This window comes from Melospiza georgiana, chromosome 10 (genome assembly GCF_028018845.1).
Source record: "Melospiza georgiana isolate bMelGeo1 chromosome 10, bMelGeo1.pri, whole genome shotgun sequence".
Lineage (NCBI taxonomy): Eukaryota > Metazoa > Chordata > Aves > Passeriformes > Passerellidae > Melospiza > Melospiza georgiana.
In genome coordinates this window covers 19,434,354-19,454,719 of record NC_080439.1, presented here as the reverse complement: position 1 = coordinate 19,454,719, position 20,366 = coordinate 19,434,354, and the positions used below count along the sequence as shown (strand labels likewise).

General features: G+C 47.0%; 1 protein-coding gene across 2 annotated transcripts in view; it reads left to right on the top strand.

The window, feature by feature from the left end:
• PPP2R3A (protein phosphatase 2 regulatory subunit B''alpha) overlaps positions 1-19,451 on the top strand; it is a 54,527-nt gene extending 35,076 nt beyond the window's left edge. For both annotated transcript variants that reach the window (XM_058031401.1, XM_058031400.1), the window contains exons 6-14: positions 285-359; positions 5,302-5,388; positions 7,534-7,690; positions 8,468-8,516; positions 8,994-9,083; positions 10,034-10,209; positions 10,661-10,779; positions 11,538-11,644; positions 15,727-19,451. In XM_058031401.1, coding sequence (XP_057887384.1) covers positions 285-359; positions 5,302-5,388; positions 7,534-7,690; positions 8,468-8,516; positions 8,994-9,083; positions 10,034-10,209; positions 10,661-10,779; positions 11,538-11,644; positions 15,727-15,817 — 951 coding nt within the window. In that variant the 3' untranslated portion in view covers positions 15,818-19,451. The remainder of the gene's footprint in view (positions 1-284; positions 360-5,301; positions 5,389-7,533; positions 7,691-8,467; positions 8,517-8,993; positions 9,084-10,033; positions 10,210-10,660; positions 10,780-11,537; positions 11,645-15,726) is intronic.
• Positions 19,452-20,366: the final 915 nt, after the last annotated feature.

Genomic DNA, 20,366 nt, shown 5'->3' with positions numbered 1-20,366 from the left:
TGTCTCATTCAATGAAAATGAATTTTCATCTACTCACTAACTCTCTTCCTTTGTTTTTCTGTCCTTAAGTAAATCAAACTGGCCCACCAGGTGCGTATTGCCAGCAAAGGCATTCTATTACTGTAATAGAAGGTTCTCTTGGTAGATTAAAAGATTTCAATTTTACTGTTAATGCTGCAAATAGTTTCGAGAGTAAGCAAAAGTATTGGTTTGTAAACCCAGTAACTCCTAAGCATTTAAAGGAGAAGAAAATCTATTTCATTTCATTTTCTCTTACCTTGCAGGATGTGGTAGAAACTCATCCTGGCCTCACGTTCCTGAAGGACGCTCCGGAGTTCCATTCCCGGTATATCACCACGGTAGGCTGCTTCCCTGATCCCCTGGGCTGCCTCTGCCTCCCTTTGGGGTCTGTCACTCTTCCTACCAGCAAATCCTTCAGTCATTTAAAAATATAGGTGTTTTTAATATTACTCACTATGAGGTACTTTAACTACTGCTTCCAAAAGAAAAATAATCTGCTTGTGTGTGCCAAGGGTTATTCTAAAGGTTAATAATGGTTCTTTCTGGTCTTAAGCAAATCTATGAAAACATCTTTTTTGGCCTGATGAATGGAAAAAAAGTCCTTTGGTCTTTGGGAGCTGCGAAGTCACCCTGAATAGTGCTGGGCTGCTGAGACATGGAAGGCTGCCTGTTTGAAGAGTTCTGTCACTGAGGCTTGGAGAATCCATGACTGTTTCTCAGTGCAAAGCACCATTTGCCTCCAGGGATCTGCTGTCCAACCTTTCTTTTGCCAGGATGCCTGTGCAGGCTCTCTGTCCCCAAGCTTTTGTGGCTGGGGTTTGTTCAGTAGCTTTGTTCCAGCTCTGCAGTCAGCACTAAGACTGGTACTTTACCTAAGTATGTTTGTACCTTTTTTAAGCCTTGAGCTTGACTGGTGTTGGTGAATCTGGATAAAAGGTATAAATGTTGGGAAGTTTTCTCTCTGCAGCAGTAACAAATTCAAATAATGACAGACCTGGTGGGAGCTCTATCCAACAGGGCTCAGGGCTTCAAGTTTCTCCTGTTTGCTTGCCAGGGCCTGCCTGGGGCTGCGCCACACATGGCAGCTGGGAGGCTCCTGGCACACACATGCTTGTTCCTTTCCTGTAAGGAGCAGATGGCACAAAGACACTTCTTCAGGGCAAACCCTGAACTGTCACACTAATGAAAATGTGTAATGAGAATCCATTCTAAATGTTGTAGGTGCACTTGAACATGACAGTGAGCAATGGCATTGTATAATCAATTGTAGATGCACTTGAACATGACAGTGAACAGCAGGGTATAATCAATATGTTTAGTCCCTGTGCAGCAAGACAACATAAATATTAAGCCAGAACAGGTATGGGAATGGCCAGGGAATTATGGAGGCACTTGAATGGGTGAGTGTGGGAAGTGCCTGTGGCACAATGCACCCTGGTATTTGGTGTTTCAATTGCGTGGAAGGGTGAGACTGAAAGGTTTAAGGTCACACCTAAGGGTGAGACTGAAAGGTTTAAGGTCACACCTAGGGTTGGTCTCTGACTGCAGTGTCCATGGGTCAGTGCCATGTGTGGTTGCCCTGGCTGCTGACAAAGGCAATTCTCTGCATCTGCCTTTATGGGTTCCTCTTACTGTTCCTGTATTCTTCAGGCAAGAAACAAATGTCTTTGCAGGGTAATCCCTCACATGATCAGCCTTGCTGCCCTTTCTGGACTCACCCAGGGCACTGCACAATGTGGCTGGGACCAGCTGTGTGAAGCTGAGCTTCCACTTCCAGTTAACTGAAGTGCAGGCTGCTGCTCAAGGCAGCACCTTTTCCTTCCTCTCTCCTTTTGCAGCACTTCCCTGGTGCCTGGGTCTGGTGCTGTGTCACCAAAGCAGTCACAGAGCCAGACTTTGATGAGTACATGAAGCTTCTGAGTGCTTCTTGATCCTGCCTGTATGTGTGCTGTGCTTTCCTGCTGCACTCAGAGCCTTTGGGCATCCTCCTAGCAGTGCTGGGACACAGGTGGATTCCAGGCTTGCTGCAAAGGCAGCAGGGACTGGTGGTGCCTGGAGCTGAGGAGAGGGCTGTGGAGCAGCACACCTGACAGCTGCTCTGGGGGTCTGTGCTGACAGCAGAATCTCCCTGGGCTGGAGCAGGGCCAGCCCTGGGCAGGCAGGAGGCTGCTGGGCAGGCTGTGCCCATCTGGAGGGGCAGCACTCAGGGCTCTGCAGCAGTGGCTCCCTGGTAGCAGCAGTTCCTATTGCTCACCTCTCCTTCCACAGACAGTTTGGCACATCCCTCTTTAGTGCTACAAAATCCAGAATTTCCACCAGCAGGCAATGAAGGAAACAGCTTTGTCCTTGGATTTTGAGACCACTTGGATCATTTTTATTGCTGCAAGGTAGAGTGCCTTATACCTCCTTACACAGACAGAGTGCTGGGTTCGCTGCCACACAAGAGTCACAGTTCATGTTTGTGTTACAGACCAGGGCCATGAGGACACATGGCTTTGTGTTCATTGCTGGGTACAGCATCACCTGCCTGAGATCTCCTGGAGAGTGACCTCACAGTCTAGGATGGGTAAGATGTGAATGCACATTTCAGTTCTTACTGCCACCTCAGAACCATTTAAAGGGCCTTTTGGACACAATGGGCTGGAATTTCATCTGTATCATATCTGTTTTATTTGCCACTGTATTACTAAAGCAGTTGTGTTTGTTTCAACAGAGACAACTCCTGAAGCTGGTGAAGATGATGCAGAACATCACAGAATACCCTGTGGGATTTGTTGTAAAGCTTTAGTGTGACTTCTACCTGAATATTCAAACCAGGCTCAGAGTTAGCAGTGCATGCTATCCTTGGAAAGCTGTGTGCTAAAAACAGTTTAAAGGTTAAAGCTTGTGGAAAAGTGCTTCAGCTTTTACAGTAGCATCAGTGCAGATGTGTAAGGGGACAATGGCCACAGGGATTAATAAAGGTTCCTGTTTTGTCTACAATTGTTTTTGTTCTTGTGTGGGAAGACTGGGGAAGAGTCTGGAACTCATCTGTGAATGGCTTTGGCCTGGAGGTCTATTAATTACATGAGGATAATGGGGCAGTAGAAAGAGGCTCCTCTTTCCAAAGGCTAATTAAGAATTTGACTCCATGATCCTTGTGCCCTCTTCCAACTCAAGATGTTCTATGGGTCTATGGTTGTGTACTGAGCTAAGAAAAATGAAGCCAGTTATGGCCTAAGGGACAAGTGTGGTTTTCATGCTGCACATCATCTCAGGCTGGGTCATGATCTAGGATGTTTTCCAAATGCTTTTTTTGACTACTTGGGGTTTATAACCTGGAAAAGAAAAGGATAAATACTGAGATTTTATAGTGAGATATATACTGTGTACTGTCCATGGAAACTGGGCCATTATTTGAATAATAAAGCCTTCACTGAGTGACTGGACATGGTAAGAGACATGAAAAGAGATCCCATTTTGCCTCTGAATGGCTTTTTTTTACAGATGGGTGAGGAGGGAGCAGATGGAACATCTTTATCAATGTGGTCTGGTAGACAAACAGTTTTTATGTGTCACAAATGGGAATAGCTTGTTGTCTTTTACTACCCTGCAGGCAGAAGAGAAGAAGAATTACTGGTATGGGGTCCTGTTTCTGATTCTTAGGATTGCTATTTTGGAGTCCTTGGAATGGTGTGAACACCCTGTATTTTTAAGAGTTGCTACAAATTTGTCAGGTGTGATAATGGGTGATGTGAGAGGTGACACCACTCCAGTCTCTAAGCTCTTGTGAAGCTGGAAGCAAAAGCCAAACAAAGTTGAGAAATGGAGACTGGAATGGCAGTGGCTACCAGAGGCATGAAAGAAGAAACAAACATTTTGCTTAAGACCAGAAAGGATCACTGTGATTACCTAATCTGACATCTTGTGCTACACAGGCCACAGAACATTGCTCAGTGATTGCCACAGTTAGGATAGATCTAGTTTTTGGTCTGTTTTTAGTTAAAATGACACCCAACTTTAAAAGGATATCCACCTCCGAGCCTGGAGGAATGAAGAGCCTGCAGTGTTACCAAAGGTGTTGTGTTCAGCTAAGTTGAATTGATCAGTTCTGTCTCTTCAGGGTACATTTGAATCCTGACATCATTCTTGGTGCTCTCAGAGTTGTGTGTGCCATCATCAGTTGCTCTCTCACTGTGCACCCCAAAGCAGACTGCTGGGAGCAATCTCATACTTGGTTCTGCATCTGTTCTGGACTAAGAACCAGCACTTGACTGAGTCCAAAGATGGCCCTTCAGTAGTGGTTGCCCACTTGAAATTAGATCTGGCTAAAAGAGAAATCCATCCCATTTAATCTGCTAGCTGCATTGATCCCTGTAATGTCCACATTGTTGTGTAAAGTTAATTTTTGTGTTGGAATAGTGTGCACTGAGGGTTACCAAAACTCTGGGGTGATGTGCTTAGATGTTAGACACATCAAAGGTTTGTAGTAGGTTTGGTCAACAAGATTTCAGTGCTGATAGGCAAATTAATTCTATTCTCCTTTCTCATGCCAGTGGTATTTATTTGTTGCTGTTTGGCCTGTTATGTGTGACCAAGCACATACAAGAATAAACCTTTGTGTTTCCCCACCCTGTGATGTTACTTGACAGCTAACAAGGAGCAGACTGGGAAGGGCTGTTTGCTTTTTTGAGGAGCTTGGGAGTGAGCTCAGTCTCACACTGGGAGCTGTTTGCTTTTGGCTTCTGAGAGTTCTGTGCCTCTTCCCCATGATTTTTGCTCACTTTCACCAGAGACAGATCTGGAAAGGAGCCAAACAAGTTTAACACCTGCCCAAAATAATTGCAAACAGAACCTTTCGTGCTTACTTTCAGCAGAGGCACTGGAACATAAGGCATTGTTATATTGTTATAGTTACAATGGGTCAGACATTCACCTTCTCTTTCATTTACATGTCTTGTTTCCTCTGCAGGAACCAGAAGAATCAGAAGTCTTTTTTTTTTTTTTTTTTTTTTTTTGTTCTCCTGACATTAATAATACATCTGCATGCCCAAAGAGGTGAATTTAGAGCAGTGGAAATATTTCCACACTGGAAAGGGATAAAAGGGATAATACTGTTTAAGAAGCAAGTGTTACTTTCAGACTGTGTAGTCACTTAAGGATAGTAGTATCTACAGAAAAGATCCCACAACAGTTTTCAAACAGAGGTCTCCTTAAGATGAGTGGATAAACCAAGCATTTAAATTCCCAGAGTGCTGTGTTTCAGGAGCTGATTTCAAGAGCAGTGTTCATTTGTTGCAGGTTATCCAGAGGATATTCTACACAGTCAATCGCTCCTGGTCGGGGAAGATCACTCTGACAGAGCTGAGGAAAAGCAACTTCCTGCAGGTACATGGGTGTGTGTGGGAGCAGGAGCCAGGGTGCAGCAGCATCCCCTGTTCTGTGCCTGGGTGCTGAGGGAGCTGCTCCTGGGCTGCAGTGGGATGAGCCAGGTGCTCAGGGCCAGGAGTCTGCTGGGGATACTGGAGGAGCTGTGCCTGAGTTGAGGTGAGAAGAGCAGGGACAGGAGTGACCCCAGGGTGCTGAGAGAGGGTCAGGGTGTGACTGTTTTCCTGCTCTGAGGCCACATGGAGCAGCAGCCTGGCTCCTGGTCCAGACAGCAGGAGGGGAAGCAGGACATGGCATTGCATCCATGTGAAGTGGCTCACAAGCAGCCAAGAAGAGCTGCAGGAGTGCCAAGGGTAGGAGAGCCAATTTCCTGCCTCCTAGGCAGCCCTCAGCCCACTGACAGCTGCTCAGGAATATCTCTGCAATTGCAGGATGAGGCACCTCAGGAGCTGATCTCCACAGGATAATGAATGGAGCTTAGTTCTTGTTCCAGTGCCTGCAGTGTGTCCTTATGTCAGGATTTGGTTCTCTGTCCTCTGTGTATTTTGCCCAAAGAGCACCAGGTTAAGACTGTCTCAGGCTTCTCATGTCCAGCCCAGCCTGAAGAGCCAGAAAGTCTTGAGCTGAAAGGTGAAGGACTGGCTAAACCAGTGAGATTTCCCTCCTGTGTCCTGTTTGCCCTTCCAGGTGTAGTGTGCTGTCTTCCTCAAACTCCTCAAGTATGAATTCACATTCTTTCTCCTTTCAGACATCATCTCCTCTAGGTGACCCCACCAGCTAATGGAAGAATGAGCTCTTTTGAATTGGCTCATGCCAGTCCAGGCCCTAGAATCCCTGTTCCTTCCCAACCTCTGTTAAAAATAATCTTCCCAGATTATCCTGCATCTTTATTCACTCCTTTTCTCCCTTTAAACATTCTCTCAATTTTTCTCCTTTCACATCTACTCTGCCTTTCATCTCCTGCAGCAGGGAAGTTCAGCTCCTTGCTGCAGGTGTAAATGCATCTTTGGCTGTGATCTACAGAAGACAAAAATGGTTTTTTGTGATTGTCATCTGCAAAGAGAGAGAGACAGACACAGTCTGGAGAGGCCAGTGAGTGATGGATCAAAGGTGTTCAGACTTGGGTGTCAGCAGTCAGAGTAGTGCAGGTCTGGCAATGCCATCCTGTTATCCCTGCCAGAACACTGAACCTGGTGGATAGCAGCATGTGAGAGTTTTGTTTTGGATCCAGTTGGATTCCTTGGATGTGGAGGTGCCTGGAAGTTGATGTTGAAATACCAGTGCCAACACATAACACAGCATCTGTTTTTCTGGTTGTGGGTAGCAGGGCCACTGGGCCTGCCTGCTTGGGGACACCCCAGCACACCCTGGGATAGCTCAGGCTGTTTTGCCTTGGGAGAGGCTGGAGGGCAGGAGCTCACTGGAGCCATGATTTATTAGACAACAAGGCTTCTGGTGTCTCCTGGCCTCAGCACCAAGAAGAAAAGGTGGCACTGGGAAATGTGCAAATGCCCTCTTGTTTCTGGGAAGAACAGGGAGGTGTAAAGTGGGAATGAAGCATGGATGTTAGCACTAAATGTTTCCTAGTAAGACATGTCAACAGATGTTATGGTTGGAAATCTGTCTGAGCCTCCCAGTTAAACCAGAATGATTCCTGCAACAGCACAGGGAAGTCAGAGGGATTAGTTTGGGGTCCCAGTCCAGGTGTGAGTATGGAACAAGACTTGATTTTGCCCTTCAGGAGGCAGACAGGGATGTCTGATGAGTAAAGAATACCTCAGATCCTGTGGAAGACTGTGGACTTGCTGCTGGAAGTGGCTCTAAGAGTCTCTGGTGCAGGTTAGGATTGTGTCCCAGACCATGGATCCCAGCTGACACAGCAGTTTGTGTTCCTGTTTCTCTTCACTAGGCTGAAAATGAGCAAAAGTTGTTGACAGGAGTGGCAGAGGTGTTGTGCTAAGCAGGATGGTCTGTAAGGGCCTGCTAAGGAATACAGCAGCCACATCTCTTGGGGAAAGGCTGCACTTGGGGTTAGCTCTCAGGGCTGTGCTCACCCAGCTTCCTGAGAAACTGCAGCACTTCAGCTGCTGAGCTGTCTCTTCACCCAGCTTTAACTTCCCACTGTGTTTGTTTGTACCCTTTCAGACTCTTGCTCTCTTAGAAGAAGAGGATGACATAAATCAGATCACAGATTACTTCTCCTATGAGCACTTTTATGTCATATACTGCAAATTCTGGGAGCTGGATACTGACCATGACCTTTACATCAGCCAGAAGGACCTGGCTAGGTACAGTGATCAAGGTATGCTGTCTGCAAATGTGGTGAGGGCATTGCTGAAAACACAGTGTTCCTACTGAAGACCAAAGCCTGCCTTCAGTTTGGTTAATATGATGCCTCAGAAAAGGTTTTAATGTAGCCACCCATCTCTTAAATAAATGTTGCTTTAGAGAAGGAGTTGGACAAGCTTAGACACAGAGAACTGCAGGGGACACAATTTTCTGCATGAGTAGCTACAGATGGAGCTTCTGTTCCTGTGTGAGTCACTGCCAGGAGGACAGGCTAAAATAATGTCCTGAAACTTGTTTATTATTTACTGAGAGCTTTGCAGGAACTTGGAAGTAGGGACAAGAAGGATGAGCCCGTGTGAACCTCAGAGATCATTGAAGTGCAATCCACTTAAGCATGAGAGGAATCCAGAGTCCAGTGAAGCTTGGGGGATCTCAGCTTGCAGATGGACTCTGCAGAGTATCTCTGCAGTTCAGCACAGAACTTCCTTTCCCAAAGTTATATTTGTTTTTGGAGGTTCAAGGGCCCTAGATAAATTAATGGAATACAAATCCACAAAGGGCTAAAAGACCCATGAATTCCAAGTGCAGGCATTTATGGGGAGCCCTTGGGGGTTCTGGGGGAGTGTGGCAGTCACAGGACTCAGGAGTGTTGATCACAGGGCTGGGTGGGTGAAGGTGGAGCCCCTTTTAACAGTGGGAAGGGGCTTTGTGTGGATTCAGCATGAACAACTGATTGTAGTTATTGCTGTGAGCTGTGGCTTCATTTCCTTCATGTTTTCCTTGTTTCCAGCTTTGTCAAACAGGATCATTGAGAGGATATTCAGTGGTGCTGTGGTGAGGTAAGGAGTAGCACACTGCTTGGGGGAAGAAGGGAAGGCAGTTTCTGTCAGTCTGAGAAATACAGAATGGTTTCCAACAGAAACCATTCCAGGTTTCACTCCAGCTCCAGCTGGAGCTACCTGATCATGGAGTGAGAGACTTCTGGGTAACTTAAGAAAACAAAATAAAAATCCCATCGGATGGGAGGACTGGGCATAGCTGGAAGACGTGGCACAGGGATAGCTGGAGAGCACTGCTTTGAAGTCTCTGAAAAGGGATGTGCTGTGGGAGGGGATGTGGCAGATGAGCTCCAGCTCTGCTGTGATAAAAGGCAGCAAATGCTGTACCTGGTGCTGCAGGGTGCAGGGAGTACAGGCTAAATAGGTGACAGTGCCCCATTTTCTCTCACTAATGATTTGAAAAATATCTTTGATGATATCTTGAGTGTTTAGGGGCCTGGTGATTTTTAATTATTCTTTTTCTGCTATGTCTTCTAGAGGCACTGAAGTTCAAAAGGAAGGGCGCATGAGTTATGCAGATTTTGTGTGGCTCCTGATTTCAGAGGAAGACAAGAGGAGTGCTACAAGGTGAGACTGATTTCTGTGTCTTAGTAAAATCATTGAGATGAGCAAATAAGATAAGGAAACTTCTGTGACCTACTACTTTCTAAAAGAGAGAGCAGCTTGGGGTCTGGAAGTTGTTAGGAAGAAAAGATCTTACCAGTGATGGTTGGTCAAATCATTTGCCTTTCTTGAGGAAAACTTGTGTAAAAGCAGAGTTTTCTCATAATTTTTAATGTATTGGTAGTTATCAGTGCCTTTGTTGACCTCATGCCATGAGGCACTGGCTCTGAGCACACACTCCTGAGGTGCTGGCAGCAGTTGGGCACATCCCTTCACAGGTGGAGTGGGTGTGTAAGTAGGGTTTGTGGGGAAACTTCACCGTGGCACTTTGTAAAAGCTGCCTGTGGCCTGGTTTGTACAGCCAGGAGGAGACTGTTGTGCAGGGGTGATCCAGATGTGCATGTGAGTGTTAGCATAAGGGATCTTACACATAACAAGAGAAGAAGAATCCAGAACTGCAGGCTTGAACCCTCCAGAGGGGAGGAGGGATACAGAGTGCAGCTGAGAGCTCTGCCTTGTGTAGAAAGGAGCAAATGAGTGCATGCCACAGCTGCCTTGTCCCTCAGCAGGGTCCCTGCAGTGTCCTGGGCTCAGAGCTGGCTATATTTGCCAGCTCTTGCTGGTGGGTCAGGCAGGGACTCCCTGAGCCCCCCTTGGGCTGCAGCACAGTGAACACTGGGTACAGGTGAGGCAGGTAATGAGTGTGGCTGTGCTGCTCACAGTCACTAGGGAGACTAACAGGAGGTGCTTGGAGTGCTGGCCTGGGCCCTGACCCTTCCCAACAGGCCTTGTCATCCCTGGGTTTATGGCAGGCTGTGGCAGCAGAGCCTTGGGGGTGGGAAGGGAGAATGTGCAGTAGTCTGTGCTGTGTGGGTGTCCCAGGGCAGTGAGCAGTGTCCCTGCTGTGTCCCCAGCATCGAGTACTGGTTCCGCTGCATGGACCTGGATGGGGACGGGGTGCTGTCCATGTACGAGCTGGAGTTCTTCTATGAGGAGCAGTGTGAGCGCATGGAGGTGATGGGCATAGAGCCTCTGCCCTTCCAGGACCTGCTGTGCCAGATGCTGGACCTGGTCAAGCCAGAGAGGGAAGGTGAGTCCTGTTTAGGCAGAGCTTTCACTCCTTTCATTTGTGGGGGGTTGAGAAGGTAAAGCCAATGTGAAACCCATCTACAGGCAGAAGTTACTGCACATTGGGCCATGATGTTGTGCATCAGGAGGGCTGAAACACTAAAACAAGAGAGCTTGTGAATTAACTGCCTGGGACTGAAGCAACAATTCTTGTGTGCTCCAGCTGTGGGATGTGCTGACAGCCTGCACTGTAAAATTGAACCATCCCCATTCACATGCCTTCATATTTCACATGGATGTCAAAGGCCTCCATGTGTATGTAAGATTTAAACTTAATGAACACACCCATGTATTCAATAACGTTAAAATCCTTGACTGACTTGGGAAGGAATTTTGTGCTTTTGAAGCCTACTGGTGTTACAATTAAAACCTTTGTAAGAACTCAGTAACAACCATGTGGGGTTTTTCTGTAGGAAGAGTAACCTTGCGAGACCTGAAGAGGTGCAGAATGGCTCATGTGTTCTTCAACACCTTCTTCAATTTAGAGAAATATCTGGACAATGAACAGAGGGATCCCTTTGCAGTGCAAAAGGTATAAATCACCTTTATTTCTAAATAAGGAAATTTCACATTCATCTTTGGAGTGCTCCTGGATGTAGGGAAAATCCAACTGAATAAAAGAACATTTTTTCACAGATACAGCTCATCGATTGTCTCCTAGAAGCCTCTTATCTGCTCAAAGTACAGAAAAGTGGAGGGGAGGCCAAAACCAGCTTTGGTTTCCTCACAGTTGTTCCCACATAATCTGCAATAGAAACTTTGTGGTTCCATGATTCAAGGCTTAATACATCCAAGACAGAACCACTTTGTTTGTTTGTTTGCTTAATCTGGATCATCATAAAAGCAATCAAGTGGGACCAGGGGATAACTTGCTATCCCCATCCTGTAGTAAATGGCAGAGGACCAGGCATTTATAGAGGTGATCCTGTAATCTTCTCTAAAACTTGCCCTAACTTAGCCAAGAGTCCCTCAAAAGCTCAGTTACAATGAACCTTTGATGGACAGATTTGGAACCACCGAGTTCTTCCATCCTGTATGGAGAGCACAAACTGAGCTAGAGCACAGCAAGCGTGTGGTGCTGCATTTCTGAAGTGGAGCAGATGCAGTTTGTTGGCACCTCAGGTCACATGCTGAGCTTTAGGACCCTGAGAGGTATTTTTTCATAGTCCTTTATGTGCAGATGTTAAAACACTCCGAGATGGTTGTGACTTTGTCAGTTAAGGCAATTTTTGCCTGGCTGTGTCCATCCACTCCTTCCTAGCCCAGATGCTGACTGTGTGCTCTCTTTAGGACATGGACAGCGACAGCCCCGAGCCCTCAGACTGGGACAGGTACGCGGCTGAGGAGTACGAGATCCTGGTGGCCGAGGAGTCTGGGAATGAGCAGCTCCAGGAGGGGTGAGCACGGGCCTGGCACTGCCCTGGGCACTGCCCTGGGCACACAGGGCTGCCTCCAGCTGGGCTCTGCTGGGGGCATGGGGAGTGGAGCACGGGGATGAACATTGGGACTGGACTCTGGAGCTCATGGGGCCCAGGACAGCTGCTCCTGCAGCAGCAGGGCAGTGGTGTTGGGGGGCAGCCACTTGGATCAGCTGCACACAGCTGTGAAGGGGGGAAAAAGGCAAAGCCTATTTCTTTTGGTCACCTTCCAAAAATAGAGATCAAATGATTTTTGCTAGTCTTGGCCATGTATTGACCATGTCACACTGTCACAGATTAGAAACTGGAGCTCTGTTACATTTATTATACCTAGCAGAGACTTTCTTTAGTCCTACTTTGTCTATTAGTCTGTGCTCTTTGTAAGTTATTCTTCAATATTTTCATTCATTTACTTAGTTTGTTGAGACTTTTTTTATTTCAAGCATTTGGTTTCTTCAATATCTACACTCAGTTTTCAGCCTTCTGTAAGATTCTGGACAGACACACCAGCTATCTTTAGCCATTGAATTTAGGGAGAGCATTTGTTCCAGAACTTCTCTGTGGGCAAGGGTTCCCTGCAGATAAATGGAGACTCAGTCTAATCTTTCTTTAGATTTGTGTCTGTGTTAACATCTTCATTTTTCAACCAGCCAAAGAATGCTTCCCCTGTATTAATCCTGCATGATTCAGGATTGCACCCAGTCTTAAGCAGCATTTATAGAGCCAGTAGAGTATTGAGAAGATTGCCTCATTTTCAGAACTTCCCACACTGGAAATTGCTTGGGATAACAGTAGCACCTACTAATTAGGCACAGAGATTTGCAAAGCTATTGAGCTGTTCCCCTCTTTGCCTGTGCATCCAAACAGCAACAGGCTGTTCCCTCAGCCCCTCTGAGCTGCCTGGCCTTTCTGTGGCCTTCACAATGGAAGATGAGGTAGGGCAGGATGGAAGATGAAATTGCTGCATTCCCTGCAGCTGCTTTGCAGCACCTGTGTCCTCAGCACAGAAAAGAAACAGGAGGCTGCTGTTAAAGCTTCATGTAGGACCATGAATTCCCAAAGTCACTAAAAACAGGGGAAGAGTGACAGGTGATGTCAGATTTTTGACATTGGTCTGAAGCAGCTCTGTGTCTTCCTGCAAAGAGCATGTCAGCAACCTGGCTGCCAGCTTTTAAGAGCCCCTGAAAAGCTCTGTAGTCATGGCAGCAGGATTAGATCTCATTTGTGGAGCATAGCAACAGACCACGAAGGAAAAAAGAAAGGAAAAAGAAAAACAAAGAGCTGGATGCCCAGACAAATTTGCCAGAAAGAGCCATTGAGTTTTTGCACATACATTATTTCTGCTGTGTTTTGAGGATGACAGAAACAGGGAGTGGGGACAGAACCAAGACAATTCCTGGTGAGCTCTGGGAGAGACTGGAAGATTTCTGGCTAAGTTAGCTAGCAGAACATGAAATATGGTCTTTGTCTTATGAATACATTTGAAAACAACCATTGTTCAGCAATCACAGATGCATTAATGTGTGTCCCACGTCTGTGATTAGCCCTGTCCCTGCTCCTCTGGAAGGGAACAGTCAGTCTAAAGCTGGCTGAGGCATGCCCAGGAGAGAGCCCTGCTCCCAGAGTGGCAATCTCATCGAGGCAGTGCATACTCCCAGCATCCACAGATACTTCCAGGACACTGGACCCCATTGAAAACTGCTGTCACCAAAATTAAGAGGAAGGTCTTGTCATGCTCAAGACAGCAATAAAGCATCATGTTTCACTGGAAGCCTCAGCTGGTCTGAGCTCTTCTGAGCCAGGCTCTGCTCTCTGACCTGTGTGGGATTCCACAGACAGAGGCTGTCCCTGGGCAATGGATGCTCCCACTGTTCTCTGGAGGCAGCACCAACAGCTGGCTCTGGCCAGCACAAGCCTTTGATGCAGACACAAGCCTTGGTTTGCAGCAAGCCAAGCCCTCCCTGCAGGGCAGGGCAGCACTGCTTGGTTCTTGTCCCAGAAGCCAGCCTCAGGCAGCTGATGGACATGGAAACCATCATTGCCTTCAGGGAAAGAGACCTTTCTACAAGGGAAGGAAAAGAAGGAGGGAGAGCATCTTTTATCAGCTGTGGTGGGAAAATGTCCCCTGAGCTACAGGGAGGCAGGGCACAATGCAGAGCATCCTGCTCAGAGTGGAGAGGAGGGACAGAGGCAGAGGCAGTGTCTGGTGGCTCAGCTGCTCCACTCCCAGAGCCCAGCAGTGTGAGGAAGGGAAAGGGGCAACAAGAACATCACTGAACCACCCAGAGCCAAAATGTGTGTTTGCCAGAAGGAAGGGCAAAACATTCCCTGGAGTAATTTCCCTCCTCTGAACAACCTAGAGTTGCCACAGTTGAGTCTTAAGGAATGGGTATTAAACCTACACAAGGCCATATTTGTTTTCATGGGACTGGAGTTCTGAAACTGGCCTGAGAGGAGAGCAAGGATTGACTGCCTTTAGTGCTAATCTTGTTCAAAATAAAGGTGGAAAGCATTTATTCCAGGATGGGAAAGGCAGCCACTGTTGAGCCTTAAGGAGCAAACCAGTGCAGTGGAAAAGTGTAGGAATAAAGGACAGTGGGAAGTCCCTTTGGAAGCAGACATGAGAGGGTTAGTGCAGAAACAAAAGACACCTGAAGAAAAATATTATAGTGGAGCTCCAGCTGCACATTCCCCTGGTGCCTGTGCAGTGCAGGGAAGAAGTCATGTTCCATTTGTAGGAGAGAAAAGGACAAGGCTAACAGAAGGTGGTAGAATTGGAGGAAAAAGAGATACAAAAGGAACATCCTGAGAACAGCATTCAAATGGAAATACAAAGTTTTCCTCAGCTGCAGCCTTTAAAGCAAGGAGAGATTAGAGAAGCTGAGGCACCTGCAACATTCCCAATCCATTCCTGATGGGAGAGGCAGGGCAACACAGCCCCCACAGGCACCACCGAGGCATGAAGGGTGCAAATTGCACATGGTTTGGCAACCTTGCACACATGGTCAGAAGGTTTGGTGCAGGATCCACACCAGACCATTGTTTCCCTTCTCCCACTTATGCAGGAATCCAGAAGGTGGCAGAATTAGTGAGCAGGTGCTTTCCTTGTGGAAGAGAGGACATGTTCTCCAGGAGGGTCTGGGCTGGTCTCCCTGCACACAGGGAGCATCCTGCCTACAGCAGGACAGACCCTGACAGCCTCCCCAGGGTTTGCTGTGCCTGCACATGGGTCAGCCAAGGGAAAAACACCACAGGAAGGGGTGGACAATTCCTTCCTGGCACAGCCATGCTGGGCTATCAAAGGAGTTCACCTTTTTGCAGCCCAGTTTACCACTGAAAGTGAGAGCCATTCCTGTCCTGGCCATTGGAGCACCTGCTCCAGCACTTCCTTTGTGAGCAACTTTGCTTTAGAACAACAGGAAGAACTTTCATTTCTTGGGAGCCCTGCAAAACTAACCCATAGTATGCTGTGACTGAAGGGAAACATCCTAAAAACATCATTTCTTTGGATTAGGAATGGGCTGAGAGCCCCAGAGCCAGAGCCTGTGCTGCAGGGCATGGAATCCAGCCAGCCTGGATAGTGCAGCTGGAGCTGAGAATTCCCACCAAACCTCCTTGGACCATAAATGCTCAATCCTGGATATCAAACTGCCAGCTGAGGGAGAGAGGAACATCAAAGTGTGGCCACAATTGTTCTGTGTCTGTCAAAACCCACCTCAGGCAGAAGATGCTTTGAACCAGGTGTTTCTGAGCCAAGGCTCTCTGGGGCTGTGGCTGGATGAATTTATTTCTACACTGAATATTGGGGCGCTGGCAGTTCCTGAAGCTGGATTCAGATGTTCTAGTGCTGAGCACCAGTGAGATGAGGCTGGATGGGAGCACAGATCCATGGCTGCTGTCAGCACTGGTGACTCCCACCCTGTTCCCCATGCCTCAGGAATCTCCTCAAGGTTCACCTCTCACATGCTCCTGCCTTTTAGCCAGCTAACTTAGTAGCCACTGAAATAACAGCCCTGAAAACCAAAATGCAGCTTTTAAAGACACACCTTTTGTCTTTGCAGATCATGTGAAGATGACTATGACACAGATGAAGTCTTACCTCCCCCTGAAACTGGAGAAAAGTCAGACAAGCTAATTATCTCAGATCTCTGAGCTTAGAGAAGTGGAAGACAGCCCATGTCTTTCAAACTGGATAGCATTCAGTCCCAAGGCACTTGGGGGTTTTCCTTAAATCTGTCATTGGAACAATGTGCTTTATTTTGTACACTGAAACTTGAGACCCCTTTTTGTCTTCCTGTGTAATTGCATAAGGTAATTTCTATGAAAAGGCTTTTTACAATGTGTTATTGTGCACACTCCTGAAAATGGTGATTGCACCTTGTTTCATTTCTATATAAATTCTGGTTTGTCCCCAGATGTGCAATAAATGCCAGCATCTAATGATTGCCTGTAACAGCTGCATGCAACATCTGCAGTGGTCATTTCACAGTTCTGTCTTGTGCCACTCTGTCCCCTTGGCTTTATACAGGAGTGACAAAAGAGCTGCCAGATTAACTTAAATGTGTGTCTAGAAATCTTTGAAAACACAGGTGACTGTGAAGTTCTTTTTTTCCTTCCTGTCCTGGAAGCAAAGGGAATGTGCCTGTACATGGGGAGAGTGAAGCCCCTTTGTGCTTTGTCCCCAGCTCTTCCCCTGGGCTGTTTCACTGCTGTGGATCTGTGAGCAGTTTCAGCACTGCACCACATCATCTTCTCCTGGAATCTGAGACAGAGTTACCTGTTCTAGCCCTGTGTCCCCTCCTGTGATGATCTGCCTCTGGCCAGAGCTTTGTCTGTGTGGATTTCTACTTGTGGAAGTGTTCTGCAGAGTATTTACAGCAAATGCAGCTCTCTGCTGTTCAGCTGCTGTGCCTGGTGTGCACCAGTTCCGTCCATTCCTGTGCTCTCCTCTCCTGTAGCCTTCTTCAACATGTAGCCAAGAGACTTAGCTGAGATAATGAAGAAAGAAAACAACCCCTTCTTTTAACTAGTAAAGGAATTAGTCTGTGTTATTGCCAAAATTAATTTTTCTCCCAGGCTCAGGGAGGAAATGCTGTAACTAATGAATTCTTGCTTTAAATGCAAAATTAAACCAACTTTCCCCTTAGAATCACAAGTGATATCTCTGCTGCTGCAGCTGTCCCTCCTGGCCAGCAGGAAGTGTGGTTCAGAACAGAGGTGATTAGAACAAATTCTTCATTTTAGCCCTCATATATGTACAAGCAGTTCTGGGCTTTACCTTCTCAGCTGGGACAGGTCTGAGCCCTCCCAGCTGTGCCCAGTCTCCAATGCTGGGTTGCTGGGTGTGCCCTGTATCTCCTGTGCCTCCTGCCAGCATTCCTGGGAGCTGCCTGCCCCTGTTCCCAGCAGGCTCCTGCTGCCCTCCTGGGGCAGAGCAGCCCGGGCGCTGCAGGGCTCTGTGTCCCCACTCGTGCATCCCTGCGGTACCTGCAGGGGTCAGCATCCATGTGAGAACGGGCTGATCGCTCACTCCAGCGCACTCTGGGCTTTTCCAGGAGCCTCTGGAGCCCAGGCCTGGCTGCCCCTGCCCGGGGGGAGCTGCTGCTGCCTCCCCGGAGGCACAACTCTCCCACTGTCAAAGAGAGAAAGGTTTCAGCTGAACTGAGCAGATGCATACACACCTCCCAGGATCCTGGAGTGGTATTTGGGAAACTTCTGGATGCCCACATTGTTAGCAAAGGCCCTGCCTGAACAGGTGACCTGCATCCCATAGTCACAGATGCAGCAGAGAGCACCCTGCCCAAACCAGGACAAGCCCCTGGAATGCAGCAAGCACACAGCGTGCCTGGATCCCATCTCCATCACTGCCATAACCTCGAAGGGAAAACCTTCCCAGGGGTGATTCCACAAATGCCCAAATGCAGAACCCCCAAGGAACTGACTGCAGGAATGGACACAGGATGGAGGTCCCACAGCTGCTGCTTGAAACCAGCTCCAGCCATGTTTTCCTGAGAAGAACCTTTCCTCACTGCCATGCTCCAGAGGGCCCTTTCAGTTTGATGTCCCTTTACATTTCTCCAAGGACTAAGATTCCTCAGAAGGAACAAGAACCTGACCCCGTTCTAGGCTGAAATGGAACCCTCATGGTGCTCCAGCAGCAGCAGTACTGCAATGGCTCTCTTGCCTGTTCTGGAAAGCCTCAGTCACCCACCACTGCTGGGCCTTTATTTCAACCCATCCCTGAATTCAGGCTCCCACCTCACACCACACCAGCCTGAACTGGTGCCTTTCTTTGCAGAAGTGAGAACTCAGAGTCTGGTAAAACTCACCAGCTGCCTTCCCAAGGTTTAGTTCAGTAAATGGAGACAGGAAGCTGAGAGCTGCTCTGCTGAGCCCAAACCCAGCCCCTCTCTCCTACAGACAGACATCCAGTGCATCCAGACCCAATCCATGCTTTCTGGGAGGTCAACACAAGCTAATCCAAAAAAACCACCCCAATTTACAGCAAATATTTTGCATTCTATGTGAATAGAAAGACAAGCTGCAGAAGCCACTGCTACTGTGGTGGCAGTGCAAAATCTGCAGTAATATTCCAGGAATGGAAATCCATTCTCTGTCCCTAAAGTACTTGAAAATAACCACAATTCAACAGGCACACCTGCATTAACAGAGGAGGTGTTCTACACCCCACCTGTGACACAGCCCTGTCCCCAGCTGCTCTGGATGGAAGGTTTGTAACTCTGCAGGATTTAAGTGAGGTAAATTTGGGAACTCCTGTCCTTCTTTGCTTTCTTCTGAGATAGTCAAGGGTGCTTGTGTCCAGCCAGCAGAGCTGCTCAGCTGCAGTGAAGCAGCCCCAGAGTCTCTGCCCAAAAGATTTGCAGGAGTCCCTTGGCTCTGGCTCTGTCTCCATGTCAGTGCCACTTCAGATGCTGCATCCTAGGAAGGACTCATCCTGCACTGTTCAGTGCACATCCTGCTCACACTGAAGGCTTTTAATGGAAAAAGTAGTCAGAAAAGTGAGTAAAATTCAGTTTTGCATGATAAAAATATGATTGTGCTTATTTGTTCTCTCTAGTCTGCTTTTGTCTAGCAAAATGAAGCCCTGCGTTCTTACAAATCCCTTGTTTTTTACTGTTATATCACAAACAGTAATACAACTGTTTGGTGTTGTACCATAAATATTTTATCTCTGCAGTACTGATGGGAGTATGGCTCAGTAGCACTGCTGGAATGGTACTAGTAGGGTTTTTTCTCAGCAGTACTTGCTGCATCCCAGTGTTTGGCAGTGAACCCTGGGCACTGCTCCAGCTCCCCTCCTGCCTCTGAGGGGCAAGTGCTGCAGAACAGACATGGGCAGCAAAAGAGAGATTCCAAAGCCTTCCTGCTCTCCTGAACCAAGGATTTAATGAAGCTGACTCAAGACACTCTAACCAAGGTACTGGGCTTAGTTTCTAAAACAAAATAGTCCTGAAAGACCAATGCTAAGTTCACTGAACTGTCACTGTAACAGTATGGATTTGGAGTCTCTAGAGCAGTATCTTAGCTCTATGCAAACAAAACTGAACCTCAGTGACGAGCACGAGCTACTGTAAGAAAAACATAAACAGAGCTTCCCCCTGTGTGCTCATCTTCTCACTGTATCACTGGGTGAGGGGGTTAGAAACTGAATATTTAATAATAATAAATGTTCTCATACTTTGTAAAAGTAGATTTGGATACATTTTGTGGTGGCATGGTTTGATCTTTGTATTTTTACTTTATATTTTCTTCTTTTTTGGCAAATAAAAGACTTTTGAATTTAAAAAGGAAAACCTGTCTTGGTGGTGGGGTAGAGTGCAACTGCTCACTTCATCTCCAGCTGCTGTGCCAAACCCTCCTTCCCTGCTGTGGTGAGTTCACACCACCCAGGTACCTGCAAGCAAATGCTTTCCAAAGCCAAAATTCCAGGCTTTCTTCTCAAAAATACTGGGATAAAGCAATCTAACCACTTACCTCACTCACATCTGTGTCCTAAATGTGGAGCACTGTCCCTGTGCTGACTTATCAAAACATCCAACTCTCTCATTTCAACCTGTCCTAAAAAAAAAAAAAAAAAAGTATCTCCTGGATGTTTTGCATGTGGAATGAACAAGAAAAAAAAAATAGAAGAAGAAATATAAGGAAAGGGAAAACTAATAATGACTTTTCTAATTTACCTATATGCAAATGCTCAAGCAGAGTTTGGGCAGTGTGTTGCTCTTGTATTGCTTCACCAAGGGGTGCCTAAATGTGTCTATAGAACAGCCACCTTTTGGTGAGTTTCTTTAGGGTATCAAAAGCACTTCAATATCAAATTTAAATAGTTAAGACCAAAGATCTGCCTGTGATATTCTTGGTAGTACTGGAAGCAGCATCACCTACCTTTCAGAGGGGATTTCCTCAGCTGTGCCACACACTTGGAATGATCCTTACAAAGGTGCTTGTATGTATCCGTTCAGTTCTCCAATTTAACAATCAAAAATCCTTTTCTAACTGGTTTGCATAGAATTTAAATAAGAATTATCTGGGGAGGGGGTGCTTCTTGAATGCAGTAAAAAGATGCTTCTGTGCTGGGTCACAGCAGAACCTCTGCACCATCCCTGTGCCACAGCTGTGGGATCTGTTCCTTGGAGCTCTGGGAGTTTCACAGAGGGAGCACCTCCCTGCTGTGCCAGAAGTA